Genomic DNA, 16174 nt, shown 5'->3' on the forward strand with positions numbered 1-16174 from the left:
TTGTCTAAATATTCCCAATACGTTAAAATGCAAAGTAGGGATACTTGTATGATGCAGGGGATTAATGTCTCTTCGTTTGGATACATGTAAGTTTCGATTTGGCCATAGCTCATCATATTCAAAATACTCTTCAGTGCCAGTTCACATCACTTGCATAAGAGTAGGAGCGTTCATTTACATTCTTGTGAAGGGGGTGAAGTACGTTGTTCACATTGAAGTAGCATGGTCCTTTCCTCCCTTACTTAATACTTGCTGTAAGAGAATTTTGGAAAGTAAATAAAAAGCCAACTATTTCAATAGGTTTATATACTGAAAATGAAAAAAAAAAAAGCCTCTCAGTCTTTCCAATCTTTTTTTTTTCTTTCCTTTTATTACATTTTTTGTCTTTTTTTCTCCCTAAAGCTTTAGGGTTTGAATTGTGGAGGATATTACTTTACTAACAGGCCAACAAAAATTGCACATCTGAAAGTTGACTTCACAAAACCAATTATATTTCTGGTACTTTGGTTAAGGAATATATATATATCTATGTAATATATAAATATTATATAAAGATATATAATGATAATAGGTACTTCTAAATGAATAGGAAAAGAATGAATCGTGACCTGCAAAATATTGCAAATTGTATATTTTTATAAAGTCTTTATTGTAGGAATATTAAAGATGTTGAGTGTGTATTTGTATGCTTTCCCACTTCCCATTTGTGTTTCTTTTATGTATGGAAGCCAAGCACTGAACATTTTCATTGCTCTTTCTTGACTGCGCATTTAGGCATTTAGCATAGACTGGGCTTTGCAAACAAGCATATTATTTTCTGGAGTTGAATTTGCCAAGTTTCCAGTCCTCCAGATTGTTTCAGGAAAAGCATGCTCAGAACTTAAAAATGGGAGGGCCTTTCAGTGCTGTTACTCCACTTGAAGACAAAAAAACACTTTTGTAGAAGTGTGTCACAGTCATCAAACTCTTCTCTTGTGTGCTATAAAGAGCCTTACAGAAAAAAGGAGAAACAAACAACACTTTTAGCTTGCTTTACCAGTTACGTTCACAGATAACTGCTAAGAGTGGAAGTCATGGTTTCACCTCCAGCATGGCCAGGGAGAAGTACACTCGAACAGGAGCGAGCTAGCCCGCTCACCTCCCCAGAAGCCACCTTACTGCTGCAGCATGTGGCATGTTCCTTGCAGTCCAGCTTCTTCACCGAGTATGTCACCCTCACCCCACAACGAGCTATTACTCTGAAAGACTAGGGAAGAGCTAGAGCTGGACACCTGCTAAGAGAGGCTGCTAGAAGTTAGTGAGGGAAAAACCCATTTTTCCTGTCCTCATTCTCAGAAATGGCTGAAGTATTTTGGCTGAAACTTCCAAAAAATATTCCAGTGAAGGAAGGTAACCAGCACTGAACAATTTAGACCAGGAGTTTAATTTTACATTATCAGTAAACTGCAGACAGCTTTATGGTGAGAGGGACTGGACAATCTTAATTTATAGGCAATGCCATTATGATTGTAAAGGCATGTTCTTTTTGAGTGAAGACAATCTCTAATACCTGTCAAACAAAACTTAACGAACTAAACTAGAGCTAACATTGGTCTGCTGACCTTCATGGTGAGTCAGGAGATGGCCACATTCTTTTATGGGATGTTTTGAAGCTTGACTTGCTTATAGCAAAAAATACAGGTGTGCCGATTCCAGCAGGCAGGGTCAGTCATGGCTGAACATAGGAGGGGATTACAGAAGTTTTCACAGGACTTAGAGGCAAAAACAATCCTTACTTTGTGCATTACTCGGTACATATCTGGCGTATAAATGTTAATTGATTATACACTAGATTTAATATAGACAAAATGTGACCTCTGATGTTTCTGGGTGAAATCCTTCTATTTTCTTGAACAAATTCCATTGAAACTGTACAGGTGCACACTGTGTCCTATGTACTACCCATGCTTGCCAGATGTAGAACTGAGCTTGACAGGACAGCAGCAATGCTTCACCAGCTCCCTTCTGGTAGTGTTTCTTTAATTGAGCATCTGACACTAAATGCTCAAAATCTCCTTTAAATTTGTGGTCGGATCAAACACTGAAAATATCAATGAGAGCAGTGTGAGAGGCATGTGCCTACTTTGCTGTGGTTTATTTTTGTGCTGCTCAAGTGCCACCGACCAGTGGCATTTGGTGACCTCACCACGAGGTGACAGGGGTCGGTGCTTGTTAAGGAAGGAGTCTCAGGATGTATGGCTGAAGACCAGTTTGGGAAATGAGTGCTTCATGATGTGATCTCAACAGAATGCAGCAGCCTGTCCTAAAGCACACGTTACTGTGAAGCTTTAGCCTCCTCAGCCTTAGCTCATGGATTCATGCAGCTTGACACCATCTTTGGGATGCAGGAATATGTGGAAGGAGCACATATATGTGCCGCATCTTAATTTTCTGTTCAGAATTTCTCAATAGCTCCCCATCTTAACAGAAATGCTAACAGCACTGCTGATGACCTATAATTCACTGCAGTTGTAATACACATATGTAGCAACCCAGAAAACAGCATTTAAAACAAACCAGGACAACCATTTGAAATTCTCAGTGGATGAAGAGGAAGAGCCTTGTATGGAATAAACATTCTGCTTACCTACCTGACCGAGAGACCAAGATTTTTTAAAAACTAAAAGAGATCCTAAACATTGTCTTGCTTTCTCCTTCAGCAACAAAGTACTTCGCAGGGCCGTATCCTACATTTTGAGACTCGTTAGGAAATAACTGTCCTCAAGGAAACTCTGATGAAAAGGAAAAGAAGATTCAAAACACTGCTTCTGTTTGAGCAAGCTGGAAAAGGGGGAAATGGCATTGCTGAGACTAACTGCTTGTTGTTTTGTTTGTGTCCTTCACCCTCAGATGCCAGCGAATCTGCAGAGGACTCGGACAGTGAAAGTTCGTCCCTTTCATCTGAGGAAGAAGGGGAAATTCGGGAGAGTTCATGACAGTTCTTTGTGAGAAGAGGGTGGGATGAGCCTTTTATATATTTTTTTTAAATTTAATTAAATCTTTTTAACACAACAGATTTCTCTGGGGTTTGGTTTGGCTTGCTTCACTAAAGGCAGCACTTCCAAGCTGCCTCCCTAACTTTGGATTTAGTAGTGCATGTTTAGGTATGTAAATAAAGAGGTGGGCAACTAATGGTTCAAGAGAAATCTGGTATTATTGCATAGCACCCTTTTATCCATGTATCTTCACTAAACAGAGTAACCCAGATTTAAAGTTTCCAAGTTCATTTCAACAATATATTTTTTCCTTTTATCTTAATATCTCAATGTCTGATTTGTCTGACCATAAATATCTTATCCCATATTTGCATTAATCAATGGATATGAGTCATCATGCTTCAACTTACTGAAAAAAATCTGGTGTTTCATCAGATCAGTTTTCTTTTAGGTTAGTTCTTTGTCATGTTGAGCTGCTGCACATGATCTTACTTTACTTTTTGGTTTTAATTTTCTTAAAGTTTTCTGACTTTAATTTTTGGTGGCATTTTGGATGTCCAGTGCAGTATCTTTTTCTTGTTTGGTTGTGTCTTGCTTAGTATATCAAGAAAGGACCAAGCTGAGCCATGTTTTATGCATGGCATGTTAATCTTCTACCCTCATCTTCTAAATTAGCATTGGTTTAAAAAATAAATAGAAATAGATGCATGGAGTGTCACTAGTGCTAACGTATTGATCTTCTAAACAGCGCTGATGTTGTGCATCTAGTAATCCTGTGTTACTGGTTTACCTACTGAAGCCAGATACTGCAAATGTTTACTGGCATATCAGCTGAACTTACCTACTTAAAAGCAAATAAAGACAAACCAGAAAACTCCTGTACTGTATCAGCTACCAACGACAGCCATCTGTTGCTAACTGCCGATAGAGGACTCCACAATCCCCAGCACTTGTGGAGGTGTCTGGTTCGAGCCCCCCATGCCCGTGGGGCTGGCTGGAGGAATCGGAGGGCGCGGCTGTGAGTGGCAGGTGGGCAGGTGGGTGAGCCCCTCTGAGCCCTCACGAGTCTCCGGAGTCAGTCCAGGCATCTGGGATTAGTTTGTGGTGGGGGCTATGGTTCACCTAAGGTCTAGCTGCAAGTCAGTGTTTGTAAAATCCTAAGCACGTGGTTACTCAGCTCAGTAAACAGCTCCACCAGCTCCTTGTTGCCCTGCTCTGTCTGCTGCTGGAGATTATCACCTTCGTGACCAAAGCTGGCGGCACGGGATGCACACCGGTCAGCCACTTGAGTGCAGAGCTTGGTGTTTTGACCGCAAACTCCCGTGAAGGTGGTTTGTCGGTCACAAGTGCTCTTCCTGCCAGGGCTGACATGATAGAAAGATAGCACAAAGCAGTGAAGTTGCCTGTTGAGGTCACACAAGGCTGTGACAGCAGTGAAGGGCTCAGGCTTTCAGGCGCTCTATCGAGACTCCAGGGCGCCAGCTTGTCCATTCCTGGCCAGCCATACTGCTTGGAGAGGATTGCTGAGATGTACAAGGTAGTAGAAGTTATTTTTTCACGCTTTTGCAAACAAATTATCATTAATAAATTGTTTGCAGCAACATCCAACCAACAAAGTTTGGAAAGAGCATCAGACCTTGGTAGTGACATGCTGCTTCTCCTCACAGTGATTTTGTGTGCCTTCTCCTTCATCTGTTTTGCAATCTGTAATAAAACAGGGAAATTTTTGTACTTGCCTGTCAGTAGCCACCTGTGCTCTATTTTCTTTTTTAATCATTGTTAGTCTTCTGCCCACCTCTCATTGCAATGTTTGTTTTCTTAACCCTCTTTAAAGGACCACAGTTCCTAGCTGTAGGTGTTGCTTTCATATTTTTTCAGTTCAGTGACAGTGAATAAACTTTTCCTAATCAGTGGTTACTGCATGCTCACTTGGTAGTCGCAAATTACTTTAAACCAGCATTGAACCCATTCATATTAACACCCATAGAAGAGCAGAACAGCAAAACTGCCACAGTTCATTTGCTAAGAACTGTTTCATCTGGAGTAAAAGCGTGGTAGTTCTGCCCGGAGTCAGAGCGTGCAGTGGAGATGAGAGTGCCGCAGATACTAACGCTGCTCTGCGTGTGTGTGAGGTTATGCTGTGGCTGAGGAACACACATTTGTAGTCAAAGGGATTTGCATTACTTTCCTGCTCTCTTGGAGGTTTTCATTAATTGACTGAGTGTTTCCCTGCATTGTGTTTTCTTGTAGAAATCTAATTTAAGCTCTCGTGGGAGTCAAAACCACAACCCTGGTTTGTTTTTAAATGAAGATGCTGTTAAATTCATCCTTTAGATGTAAATCTTTTCCTACCTTAAAGAAGGTTCTGAAAATTTGGAAAGGTTGTTCCTGTAGTTGTTACCAGAAAGGAGATTTACCAAACAAAGCTGTGAGCCATCATTCAGATCTCAGACAAATTGAGAGTGAAAGGCCTTGTTAATAGGTGTGTTTCCCATTCATTCCCAGGTTGCTGTCTAGTGAGTTTTATTTAGTGTTGTAACAGTCACCCTGGTCTGAGCGGTGGCAATTCATCAAAAGCAAGCCAAGGTGGAATTCAAACATTTAACTTAGCAAAACTTGTTGAATAATTTGTGTATAAAAATGAATTGAAGTGATGGTCTTGGGCTAATAGCACTGTCTCACTGATGGTAGCTGGCTAGTGCAGGTCCTGCAGCAGTCATAACTGGTAACAATACTGAGGTTAGGGATCTAATCACAGCTGATGCAGTCTTTGGCTGTTAGTACTTTCACAGGTGGTTAGAAGTTCTTAATACCTCTGAGTGATTTAACCCAGAATGAGCATCTCATATCATAAACTGAGGAAAGAAAATACACCTTAAAAAGCCATATTTTTAAAATTCTGGTCAAGCACATGAAACTTAAGACATGGGGCTGAGGATGCCTGGAAGACTTCAGCTGAGTCCATTCTGAAAACATCCTCTCATAATCGCATTGTACTGGCATCCCAGTACAGGCCGCTGACTTGATTCAGCGCAGATGATGCCTGTGAATGAGAAACCCGTGCTGTTGTTTTAATCTTCATCCTTCAGCACCAGCTTGCACTGAGTGCTTGATTTTATGCCTACTATGCTTACTCATTTGTTTTCCTCTATAAACGAGTTGTCACAGAAGGAACAAGCCCTGTGTGCAGCGTTGTTACAGCACTTTTAATGTTTAGACTGTTCAGGTTTCAAACCCTGAACTCTAACAGCGTGCTTGAACTGAAGGACCAGCAGCTTACAAAGCAAAGAGTAAAGCAAAGCAAAGAGTAAAGGCTCTTGTACTGAATGAACGTGCTAGTAAAAAAAAAAAAAAAAAAAAAAAAAAAAAAAAAAAAAAAAAAAAGTAATGAAGTCATCCTTTTCACAAACTAAGGGACAAAAATAGAGCCTAGCTAAGAGCATAGCAATAGCTGAGAGCTGGGCTTGAGTCAGTCCTAGGAGAGCTTGGTCTTTTCCTTTTTTGTACAGCTTCCTGGGGGGATGAGGCACAAGCAAGGGAACTGTCATGGGTAAACAACTGCCTGTCAGTATGACAGCAAGGTTTTGAATGAACACATCTGAATGCTAGGCTTTACTGTATTTATTCCACTTTAGGGATTGTTGATTTGTAGAGGAAAAGAGGATCATGCTGCAAAGAGAGTTGCTGCCCTAGCTCTTAGAGGCAGTCAGGACTAGCGAGCTAACCAAGAGTTGTTGCTTCAGTAAAGCAGGGTGGATTTACTTCGTCTTAGGAGTAAACCTGCTCACAGTGCAGATCACCCTTTCTAGACTAAAAAAGTGCAGAAATGTCCAGGCTTAGTGCTGATAGGAAGCCCAACCTCTGCACTGAGCACAAGGACAGCTGTGGTTCGGGCCCTGCCCTGCCAGCTAGGGCTGTGCTCTGTTGACATCTGTAGGAGCTGGGAATGCATCGCACCTTGTCAGAGCAGGCTCTCAGAGAGTAAATATACAGCTGTGATGATGTAACGTCAGGCCCTGCTTGGTCACAAACATCTCATTCTGCTTTCTCAAGTCCCACACACTTTTCCTGAAAACATTTATTCTTCCTCCCTCCAAAGAAAAAATATCTTGAATTTGTGTTTGTGTTGTTGCTATGACATTCAGTTAAACTGTATGCAGATGCAGGTTCTCTTAATGAGAGGGAGAAAAAAACACAACTGTGTACTTCAGCAGACAAAGATTACCCTGTGTTTGTATTAGGATGTTGCTATGGCAGTGCATATGGTTTTATTTGGTGGAAATTTGTGGTGAGATGGAAGGAAGTCACATGTATGCGGGACAAACAAGAAGTGGCAGCAAAACCAACTCCAAATAAATACTGAAACTGAAAGGGGAGTTGCAGATGACACGTGAAACCAGGAAAAGACAGGGATAGGTGTTTTGCTGCCTGTCTCTGTGAACTGACAACAGAAACGTGCTCATGCTGTGTCCTGCCAGTCTCAGCGACGCCTCGGACAGTGCCATAGCTGTAATGATGCTTTCACTGCCTGTGCTTCTTGCCCTCCTTGGCTCTGCGTGCTGTGACATATTTTGTTGTTGTTGTTGTTTTGGAAGCAAAATTCCACTCCCTTGGCCTGATCTTCCCACCACTAACTTCTGCAGCCTATCCTAACCTAGTGGGCTTTTTGGCAGGTAAATTAACAGAGTGATAAAGTGTGGAAATCCACTAGTGCTTTGCCTACCTTTGGGGCAAGGTAAAGTCTTTCTGGACTGGTTGCCTCCTGCTTGCAATAGAAACAGGATTTTTCTTTAACTGGCACAGAAGTCCTCATATTTGTCTCGTCCTTTTGCATTGGACTGCTTTTTGCATCAGTTGCATCAGTACAGCTGTTGGTGGGGTTGCGTGACAAATGAGAGCAAGTTAAAAATAACCTGCCCGAGAAACAGGGATAGAAGTGAGGGAGGAGAGTGAGTCCTGGTTTGGAGAACAAATTGCCACACTGCGCTGGGAGCTGGCTGGTTCCAGCATGATCCCAGCTTGCAGAGAAAGCAAAAGTGTTTTGAAAATCACATTGCCACTTTCTTCCTGGCATCCCATTTCAGCCACAAGGAGGAGGAAGAAATGACTGTGAAAGCTGCCTGTTGCTTCTGCTTTCAGCTGTGCTTGGGCATCCATGTTGGTTTTAATGGGATCGTTTCACTGCAGCACAAGTAAAACCTACTCTCTTATTTAAAGTCCTCATAAACAGCTTGCTGATTTTATAGCTGTGCTATCTTAATGTCTGATGATGTTAGATTTTACGAGCCAATTTAGATCTAACCCGTTTGGTATGAGATGCTCAAGAAGCTCGGTAGCTTTGGAGAATCAGCTGCTTTGAGTCTGCAAACCCACGGCTATCTTTTTGGCCTCCTGTGGAACTGGTGCTCTCAGAATGTGGCTGGCCTGCCCTGCTGACTTCTACTGGTGCGTATAGCAGTCTTGTCACTCCTCTTACTAAAACTCTGGCTGCATTCAGCACGAGGTTGTTAGTGCTTATATCCTAGCCAGATTTCCATCTGTGCAAACCTGTGTGCCCTACCTTTACAAGTCTTCCTTCTGTCCAGTAAACAAAAACCTTACAAAAGCTTGTGTAACATTTTGTCCTGGATGGCTGCTGCATTCCATCTGGTAAGTGGCTGCACTTCAGGACAGATAAAGTTGCTTATGTGAGCGGTGCCTTGGGGTCTTCCAGGATGTTTTCCAATATAAATTGTGTATGTAGACTTTTTTTTGGAGGGGGTGTGGGGATGTCATAGCGCACTGGATGCCATCTGCTCAGTTTCTTGGTGTTTGGTCTCTACAGGATAACACAGATAGGTGCTCATTGTATGGCTTTGTTGGCTAGATCTGTGTTTTCTGGATACCAAGTCTCATTGCAGTTCTGTGTAGTTCAGTTGTTTGTGACCTGAAGTGCATTTACAGGTACCTCCAAAGTGAGCTGTATTTGCTGCTTTCTTTGTGGTTCCTCGACGTTTCTATATGCTATTTTCTATGTGGGTGTGTTACCTGGAGAAAACAAACGTGAAGGTGAAAACAGGGACATGCCTACATGAAAAACAGGCATGAGGCAGAGTTGGTAAAACCACAGACCCAGCATTGCCTCGTTGGGTGATGGGTGCTGCACGTGCAGAGATCAAACAGGAGACGAGCTGTGCAGGGCTTCCCAGCTGGAGCAGGGAGCTGGGCCTGCTAGCCAGAAGGTGCCCACTGGCGGCCCTGCAGCCCTGCTGGGGCTCCCTGGTAGCTTCTGTGTAGCATACAGAGGTTCCTGGGGCACAGCCCCGCTAGAGTTAATTACTGGCTGGGCTGTCCCTGTGTGAGGAAGGTGTTGGCGCTCCCTCCTCATCAGCTTCCCTGCTCACTGATGGCAGTGTGAGCTGCTGCATCCCACCGCAGGGGGTGGTACAGTTACAGCAGCCCCTTTTCTGCATGCTCTTACTTTTGTTTTGTTTCTTGTGATGCAGCACTCAAGGAAGCGTAAACTGTGTCTTCACTGTGTTGCTTTCATTGGTAGGGAAGATTTTATGTGCACCCCTGATACCACAGTGGCTGCCTCCACCAGGCACTTGTAAATAATTGCGCCGAGTACAAGAGGCATTTCTTCCAGGCCTAAAGCTGTAGTTTGACAAGTGCTCCTTTTGGCGGCAGCAGCAGCTGCAGCAAACTGCCCCGTGCTACGCTTCCCATCCCTGGGTAACCCCACTGCTGGCAGCCCCTTTGCTGCTTGTTGCAGGGTGTATGACAGACGGAGCACCTCAAACGCAGCGCTGCAGGCACGGGTGGGCAGCAGCAGCCCTGCTGTGCGAAGACTCGTGAAGAAGGATGTTGGTATTTTAGTTTTCCACCCAGATATCAAATAGTTATGCTCATGTATCTTATCTGTGAGCCCTCCTGGTTGCACTTAAAGGAACCTGTGTTTTTATCATTGCTATTTTCATGCATGGTATCTGGGGTTCTTTTTCTGCTAGAAGAACAGGGACATAAAAATTTCAAAGCAAGCACAAAGGCAATATGCAAGATGTGATGCTGACTCCTTTTACGGTTTTGTGGGGGTTAGTAGTTTTGCCATGCAATTGTGAAATGCAGTAAGTAAGAAGAGAACAGCGTGGTTGATGCTCGGTTGGTGTGAAGTCCCAGCTCTGGAAGACTGGCAGTTCTTTCTCGTGAGGTTCGTTTCCCTTCTTTATGACAGGGTAATTTTATTTAGTATATTTTGCTCTTATGTTTGCATGTTCTGCTCCTGCAGTCCTTATGCTCCCTCCAGTACGTTTTCCCAGTAAACAAAGATTACAGACCCACCCCTCTACTGGATGAGATGTGGAAAGCCCAAAGTGCAGGCTCTAAAAGCTAGGACCTGTGTGGAACCACACTTGGGACAGAAGTTGGAAGGGCCGTTCTTGCTTTCAGACTTACTCTGTGGATATGTAGTTATACCTGTGTGGAATTTGTAGGAGAGCTGAGGTAGGTTACTCTAACGTGGGTTCATTCAGGTATAGTTGAAAGTGGAAGTGGCCAAGAACAAGCAGGCAGCTCCTCTATGTCTGCGAACTGTGTGTTCTTACTCGCCGTGCGGTAACCCGACATGCAGACCCAGTGATTCCTTGTTGCGAGGTTGATGTAATGAAGTGTTCGGTGCTAGATGTAAGTCAAAACCAAACAAAAGCGCTTCACTGCGTTTTACACTTTTACTGTCAACAAATATTGTACAGACAAGTTTAGGTACAGCTACGACTGGTGGCCAGGTGGTAAATTCCAAAACAGCTCAAGTTTTGAATGCCTTCGGGGAGAGAACTTGACTGAGCAGAAGAGAGACAGCTGTAATTTTTCAGGCAAAGCATTAGGTGCCAGAGATGAGCTCCTGAGATATTTGGCCATCTATTCTATTGAAATATTTATGTCTAATCAAATGAAAAGTGAACTCTTAACCACTTGCATGTCAAACCACATGACGGTGGATGACAGTGCTACCAGTCTAAAACCCCACAATCGGTCTCTGCCTTTTCTGAGAAGTATTTTTCTCACTAAAGCCTACAGGAAAGCTTCTTGGCAGCGAACTAACTGGTGATGATGAGGAGAAAAAAATACATTGCAGGTTTCCTTTCAGCCTTATCTGTAGCGCAGCTTTATACTAACCAGCATAGTACAAATGTTTCATGCAGCTTTCTCGTTCTTCCTCTAGGTCATTTTTTTAATGTCATTTTCTTAACGCATGCCAGCTAGCCTTCTTAGGGCTCCCTGGGTTTGCTAAATGTCATCCACATCCCTAAAGTGCAGTTACATATTTGAAAAGTGGGAAGGGGCAGCAAGGAAGAGAAAAGATTGGCTGCTTTGCCTTTTACTCTATTGGAAAAGTACTTGAAATTCCTCACATTCTTCTGCTGTTAACAGTATGTTTACTTTTCATCACTGGGTTATTAGGATTAACAAAAGTCATTGCTTCAAGCTCATTTAATTTGAATTTAGTGAAAGCAAACTACCTCCTGCAGACTGTAGGAAACATTCTTCTTCCACAGAACTCTATTAATTTGCAAAAAGCAGCCACCAAAAAAAATGTGAGACCTGACGACCACATCACTGTGCATATACTGCATTCTAATGAAGTGCCTTATGTTGCAAATTCCAGGACAGTTTGAATAATCTGACACTCTAATTAACATTTCTGTCTCTCCATCAAACATTGGCTTTCAGTGCCAGGAACCTTTTTCTGCACATGCTTCCTAGAGCATGGGGGCAGATTGTATATACCACACCAATATATCATTTACCCCAAGAATTAGACTCAGCTTACTGGAGTTCATGGCTGCATCTGCAGGAGAGCTTGCTTTAGTTTCCAGAGAATCTTGGCTCTTAGGATTCAGGATATTCATAGAAAGGTCTTTCCTTTGCTGCAGTTAACCGTGCTATAAAGTTAAAGCTGTTGCCTCTTCAAATGCTTTACTGAGAATAGTTAGGTAAATATTTCTTTATTAAATGATTAATTCCATAAATAAATTTTTTTAATTCATTGAATATAAAATTAAAATCATTTACAACTTATTCCAGTATTACAGGGTCTGGAAGGGGTTAAAAAAAGAAAACAAAAAAGCTACAGTTTGATAAATAAAATACTCAGCTTTAAAACAACTGATTTCTGTTTGCCATTAAACTACAGTTGGTACATAATAGCTGCCACTGTGAGCACCTCACAAGTGCCCACCTCAGGAAGGAATGTAACTTCCAACTTGGTTGGGAAAGGAGGGAGAAGAGAGAGGGAGAAAAAGCACGGTGTTAAATCAAACAGGATAGTAAGAAGGCTTTCATAACCAGAACAAAACACTTCTCAGATCACTTACAAACAGAAAACAGTATATAAGATAAGGTGCTCCAAAAAGAAGCAGTGAAGTTGCTCCAGTACTATGAAGCTTTAAGTATGCTTAGATTTGTCACATTAGTGTCCAGTTGCACAGTGCACTCTTGTAACATCTCAATGTTGCCCTCCAACGGGCAAGGCACCACTTCCATCAAAGGTCCTTTCTCCATGGCTGGTTACTTCAGAACTCTGTTTAGCATCCCACCCCCACCACAGCTTAGTCCCTGAATTTGTGAATGTCATTGACCAGTCTGTAGTAGGGGTAAGCTTCGTTCGCATGCGGACAGTTGTAGTTGCATCGGCAGGACTGGATCATCATGACACTCTTGGTGAAGGTTTCTCCATCATCGCAGCGGAACCTGATCTTGACAGTCCTGGTCTGCTGGGGCGTGCAGCACCTGCCATCCACGCAGGAGCCACAGTACTTGGGGCGGTACTTCTTCACACTGGAACATCCTGCATAAGTGAACTTCACTGGGGATGGGGACTTTTTAGTCTTGGTACACTTCTTTCCCTTCTGTAAAGAGAAGGCAATAATGTTATTAGTGGGAGATTCTTGTGCAGCCTTGCCCCTCTACCCAAACCAGTTTGGAAAGAAGAGGAGCACCAGAGGCGTCTGTATTTACCTTTAGGGAGGCATAGCTTGGCTGGCCACATGGCCTCACTTCGCATATCCTGGTCTCTTTGATGAGCTTGCAGTCAGGATTATCATTGGTAACCCTCGTGGAGATGCCGGTTCCACATGTTTTGGAGCACTGGGACCAGGAAGTTGTTTGCACAATGCATTTGGGATTCTCAAAAGCTCGACTTTGTGGCTCGGATCCAAACACTGGAAGAGAAAAAGGAGGGCTCAGACTTAAGTGCATCTTCTTACTGGGCTTCTTCCTTTCCCCTGGGGTCTAAAGACCCACATAGCTTTCCTCCCCACTTTAACTGTCACTGTTACCCACGCTGGCTCATACTCACCAGGTAGCATCTTCAGGCCTCCTTTCACAATGGCAATTAGCTCGTTGTTCCTGGTCAGTTCACCTTCAGAAGCATCCAGACCAAACTCTTTGCTGAAGAAACCCTCCAGCTCATCCAGCGCATCTTTGCTCTCGTCACAGACCCACTCTTCGCAGCACTGCCCAGGGACTTTGACCAGCCTGGGGCTGGGGCAGCCCAGGTTAGGAAGGGAGAGTTCTTGCGGGCAGAGCGGGATGCAGCCCACAGCTCCATCTATGCACGTACACTGGTGTTTACAGTTCGGCTGGAAGCTCTCGCCGTTCTGGTAGATTTTGGAGTTGTATTCACAGGGTCTCCCTTCGGACTGTGCTGTAGAGAGCAATGAGAGAGAGGAGAGGGAGTCAGCGGTGGGAGTCGCTCCTTTAAACGCACGCGTTTGCTGCTCTGTGAAATTCAGTTCGCGGTAAAGCTCCCTACAACCCCCCGGAGACGCGGGGCCAGAACAATAACTTAGTCAGGAATCACTTTTCCTTATGTGCTTTTAGCGGAGCCCAGACATACTGAATCGCATTCCAGACTGCTGAAGTCATGTGCCTTTCTGCCAAGCTACCAACAACAAAGCATAACCATACAAGGACTCAAAATTACTAAACTCCGGCGCTCCGGGGAGCACCGCTCGGCCGGGGGAGGCGGCGGCCGGCCCTTACCTCTGCAGATGCCCTTGGTCGCGACGGGGCTGGCGCCGAAGTTGCACTCCAGCCCCTTGGTGTGGTCGCAGGGCTGCGTCCGGCTGCAGTCCTCGTTGAGCTGCTTGGCGCAGACCTTGCAGCAGCCGCAGCCGTCGGGCACCAGCCCCACGCCGGGGGCGCACTGCGGCACGGCGGCCGGGCACTGGCACACAGCGGGGCAGGGCGAGCCGAGAGCCTGCGGAGCGGAGACAGCGGCGGCCGGTCAGCGCCGGGGCTGCCGAGCCGCGGGCGGACAGCCGCGAGCCGAGCTGAGCCGAGCCTCCCTCCCCGGACTTACCAGGCGGGCCAGGCACAGGAGGGCGGCCGCCAGAGCGGGGCGGGTACCCGCGGAGCCCATGTCGAGCGGCGGCGGCGTCGGGCACTGAGGGGAGGCTGCCGGCGGCGGGAGGCTGCGAGCGCAGAGCGGGGCCGGCGCGGTCTGAGGCGGCGGCGGGGCGCGGGCCGCCTTATATAGGGCGCGGGGCCGCCGCGTGCGCCGCGCCGCTGACGTCGCGCGTTCCGGGCCGCGGCCGCGGCCAGCGCTCGCGGCATCCCAGGAATGCGCCTGGCGCGCGCCGCGCGGCCGCCCCGCCCCGCCCCGCCCCTCCCGCCCCGCCCCGGGCCCGGCCGCAGGGGGCTCCCCGCGCCCGCGCGGCTCCGGCACCCCCCGTACCCCCCCGGCACCCCCCGGTCCCCCCCCGGCCCCCCGCCCGCCGCCTCTGCCGGGCCGGGCCGGGCCGGGAGCCCGGCGCTCGGGCGTCCTTCCTCCCGGCCGCCCTGAGCGCCTCCAGCTGGGAGCGGGCACCAGACGTAACGATATGGCCTTATTTGGTAGAGCAGTAGCCCGCATTTTTGGCATTTTTGTGCTCTGTTATCCAGCCACAAAGCATTCTTGACAGCTTCGGAGGTTGTTAAATATAGCCCTCGCTTCTGTTCCCAGGGCAGGAAATTCTTTGGAATTCCTGTTTTTCACGCAATCTGTCCATCATGATTTAGGAGCGCCGTGCCGGAGGAGCCAACTGGCGCAGCGCTGCTGCTCCGCTCAGAGCAGCCCCGCGCCGTGTGCGACCCGGCGGCGGTGCGGCCACCCCATTCCTGGGATGCTTCCTGGCAAATGAGATTACTGTGCCTAACACAACTCGGGGGTGGGCTGGGGGGGATTATTTTTTTTTTCCTTACTTCTTTTTTTCGATTGCCTTCAACGATGGAAGGTGGAGGAGCAGATGCAGAGGAGAGGAGAAACTTTGCAAAAAACCCTCGAGAGCCCAAAAACACAGAAGGGGAGGGGGAGGCAGAGCAGAGGGAGGGGATGCGGAGAGGAGGGGGACCCGGTTAACCTGCCCACATAGCGCTGCCAGGCACCGAGCCTCTGCCTGCTGCTCCCCGCGAGGGGCTCCAGCAGCACCCCAGCACCTCCCTGCCGGCAGGGGTACGGCCAGGACGGCTTCACTGCGACGGACGGACGGGGCACATGGCTGGGTAAGTGCTGGGCAAGGGCTGCTCCCGGCGCTCAGCCCACCGAGGGGCTGGGGGCTGGCGTGCGCACGCCCGTGCACTTTGTTTTGCTTTGTATTTTAATACCAGCAGGAATAATAAGGCAGCCTTGTTGGACCTTGCCAGAGCCGCAGAAAAGGGGGCTCGTTGTTGTCTTGGGAGCGCTACTCCTGGGCTTGGCTTTGGCCGGAGGAGTGCAGCGGGGGGACTCGGGCTGCCAGGGAGGCACGGGCGACACAAGAGGGGTCCCGCACAGTGGGACCCTGTCCTCGGCTGCACCGCACCCCCATGGTGGGCTCACACGGACACACACTGAGCTGCAGCGCCTCTCCTGCACACATCCTTTCTGAGCAGGGGGCTGGTGAGGCAGCCCTGGTGTCATCCTCACGCAGAAAACACCCAGCGCGGTGTCCCCTGTGCCCTGGCACCCCACCTGGCCTCCCACTGCCAGCCAGCCGCTCCCCACTGGGGAAGCTTCCACAGAGGCCCGAGCTGCCCCAACACACAGCGGCCAGGCTCGGGCCAGGAGCTGGCTGGCCCAGGCCAGGCCTTTGGAGCCCACCGCTGCCTGGGCAGCAAAAGGGCTGGTGCCCTGTGGTTGCTTTCCCCCACGGTTGAGTCTCATCATGTTTTTCTCTCCGGTTAGATCCCTGCTGTTATTT

General features: G+C 46.9%; 3 protein-coding genes across 3 annotated transcripts in view; 2 read left to right on the top strand and 1 right to left on the bottom strand.

The window, feature by feature from the left end:
• Positions 1-3297, top strand: part of ZNHIT6 (zinc finger HIT-type containing 6) — a 33671-nt gene extending 30374 nt beyond the window's left edge. Inside the window, exon 11 of the mRNA XM_027462888.3 lies at positions 2890-3297. Within this exon, the coding sequence (XP_027318689.1) occupies positions 2890-2975 (86 nt within the window). The 3' untranslated portion in view covers positions 2976-3297. The remainder of the gene's footprint in view (positions 1-2889) is intronic.
• Positions 3298-11943: 8646 nt separating this feature from the next.
• On the bottom strand, positions 11944-14480 carry CCN1 (cellular communication network factor 1). The gene is made up of 5 exons (XM_027463187.3): positions 14317-14480; positions 13998-14214; positions 13312-13659; positions 12972-13174; positions 11944-12862 (listed from the first exon to the last, which is right to left on the bottom strand). The coding sequence occupies exons 1-5, from the start codon at positions 14374-14376 to the stop codon at positions 12563-12565; spliced, it is 1128 nt and encodes a 375-aa protein (XP_027318988.1). The 5' UTR covers positions 14377-14480; the 3' UTR covers positions 11944-12562.
• A 481-nt stretch (positions 14481-14961) lies between these two features.
• Positions 14962-16174, top strand: part of DDAH1 (dimethylarginine dimethylaminohydrolase 1) — a 92451-nt gene continuing 91238 nt past the window's right edge. The window contains exon 1 of the mRNA XM_072041620.1: positions 14962-15497. The gene's annotated coding sequence lies outside the window, so the exon portion shown is untranslated. The remainder of the gene's footprint in view (positions 15498-16174) is intronic.

The sequence above is a fragment of the Anas platyrhynchos genome, chromosome 8, assembly GCF_047663525.1.
Source record: "Anas platyrhynchos isolate ZD024472 breed Pekin duck chromosome 8, IASCAAS_PekinDuck_T2T, whole genome shotgun sequence".
Taxonomy (NCBI): Eukaryota; Metazoa; Chordata; class Aves; order Anseriformes; family Anatidae; genus Anas; species Anas platyrhynchos.

Excerpts from the sequence above, each read along its gene's own strand:
- CCN1 (XM_027463187.3), bottom strand. The coding sequence starts at position 14,376 with ATGGGCTCCGCGGGTACCCGCCCCGCTCTGGCGGCCGCCCTCCTGTGC. Across the intron at positions 14,215-14,316 it reads TCCTGTGCCTGGCCCGCCTG|GCTCTCGGCTCGCCCTGCCC; the intron begins GTAAGTCCGGGG and ends TCCGCTCCGCAG. Across the intron at positions 12,863-12,971 it reads CAAGCTATGCCTCCCTAAAG|AAGGGAAAGAAGTGTACCAA; the intron begins GTAAATACAGAC and ends TTCTCTTTACAG.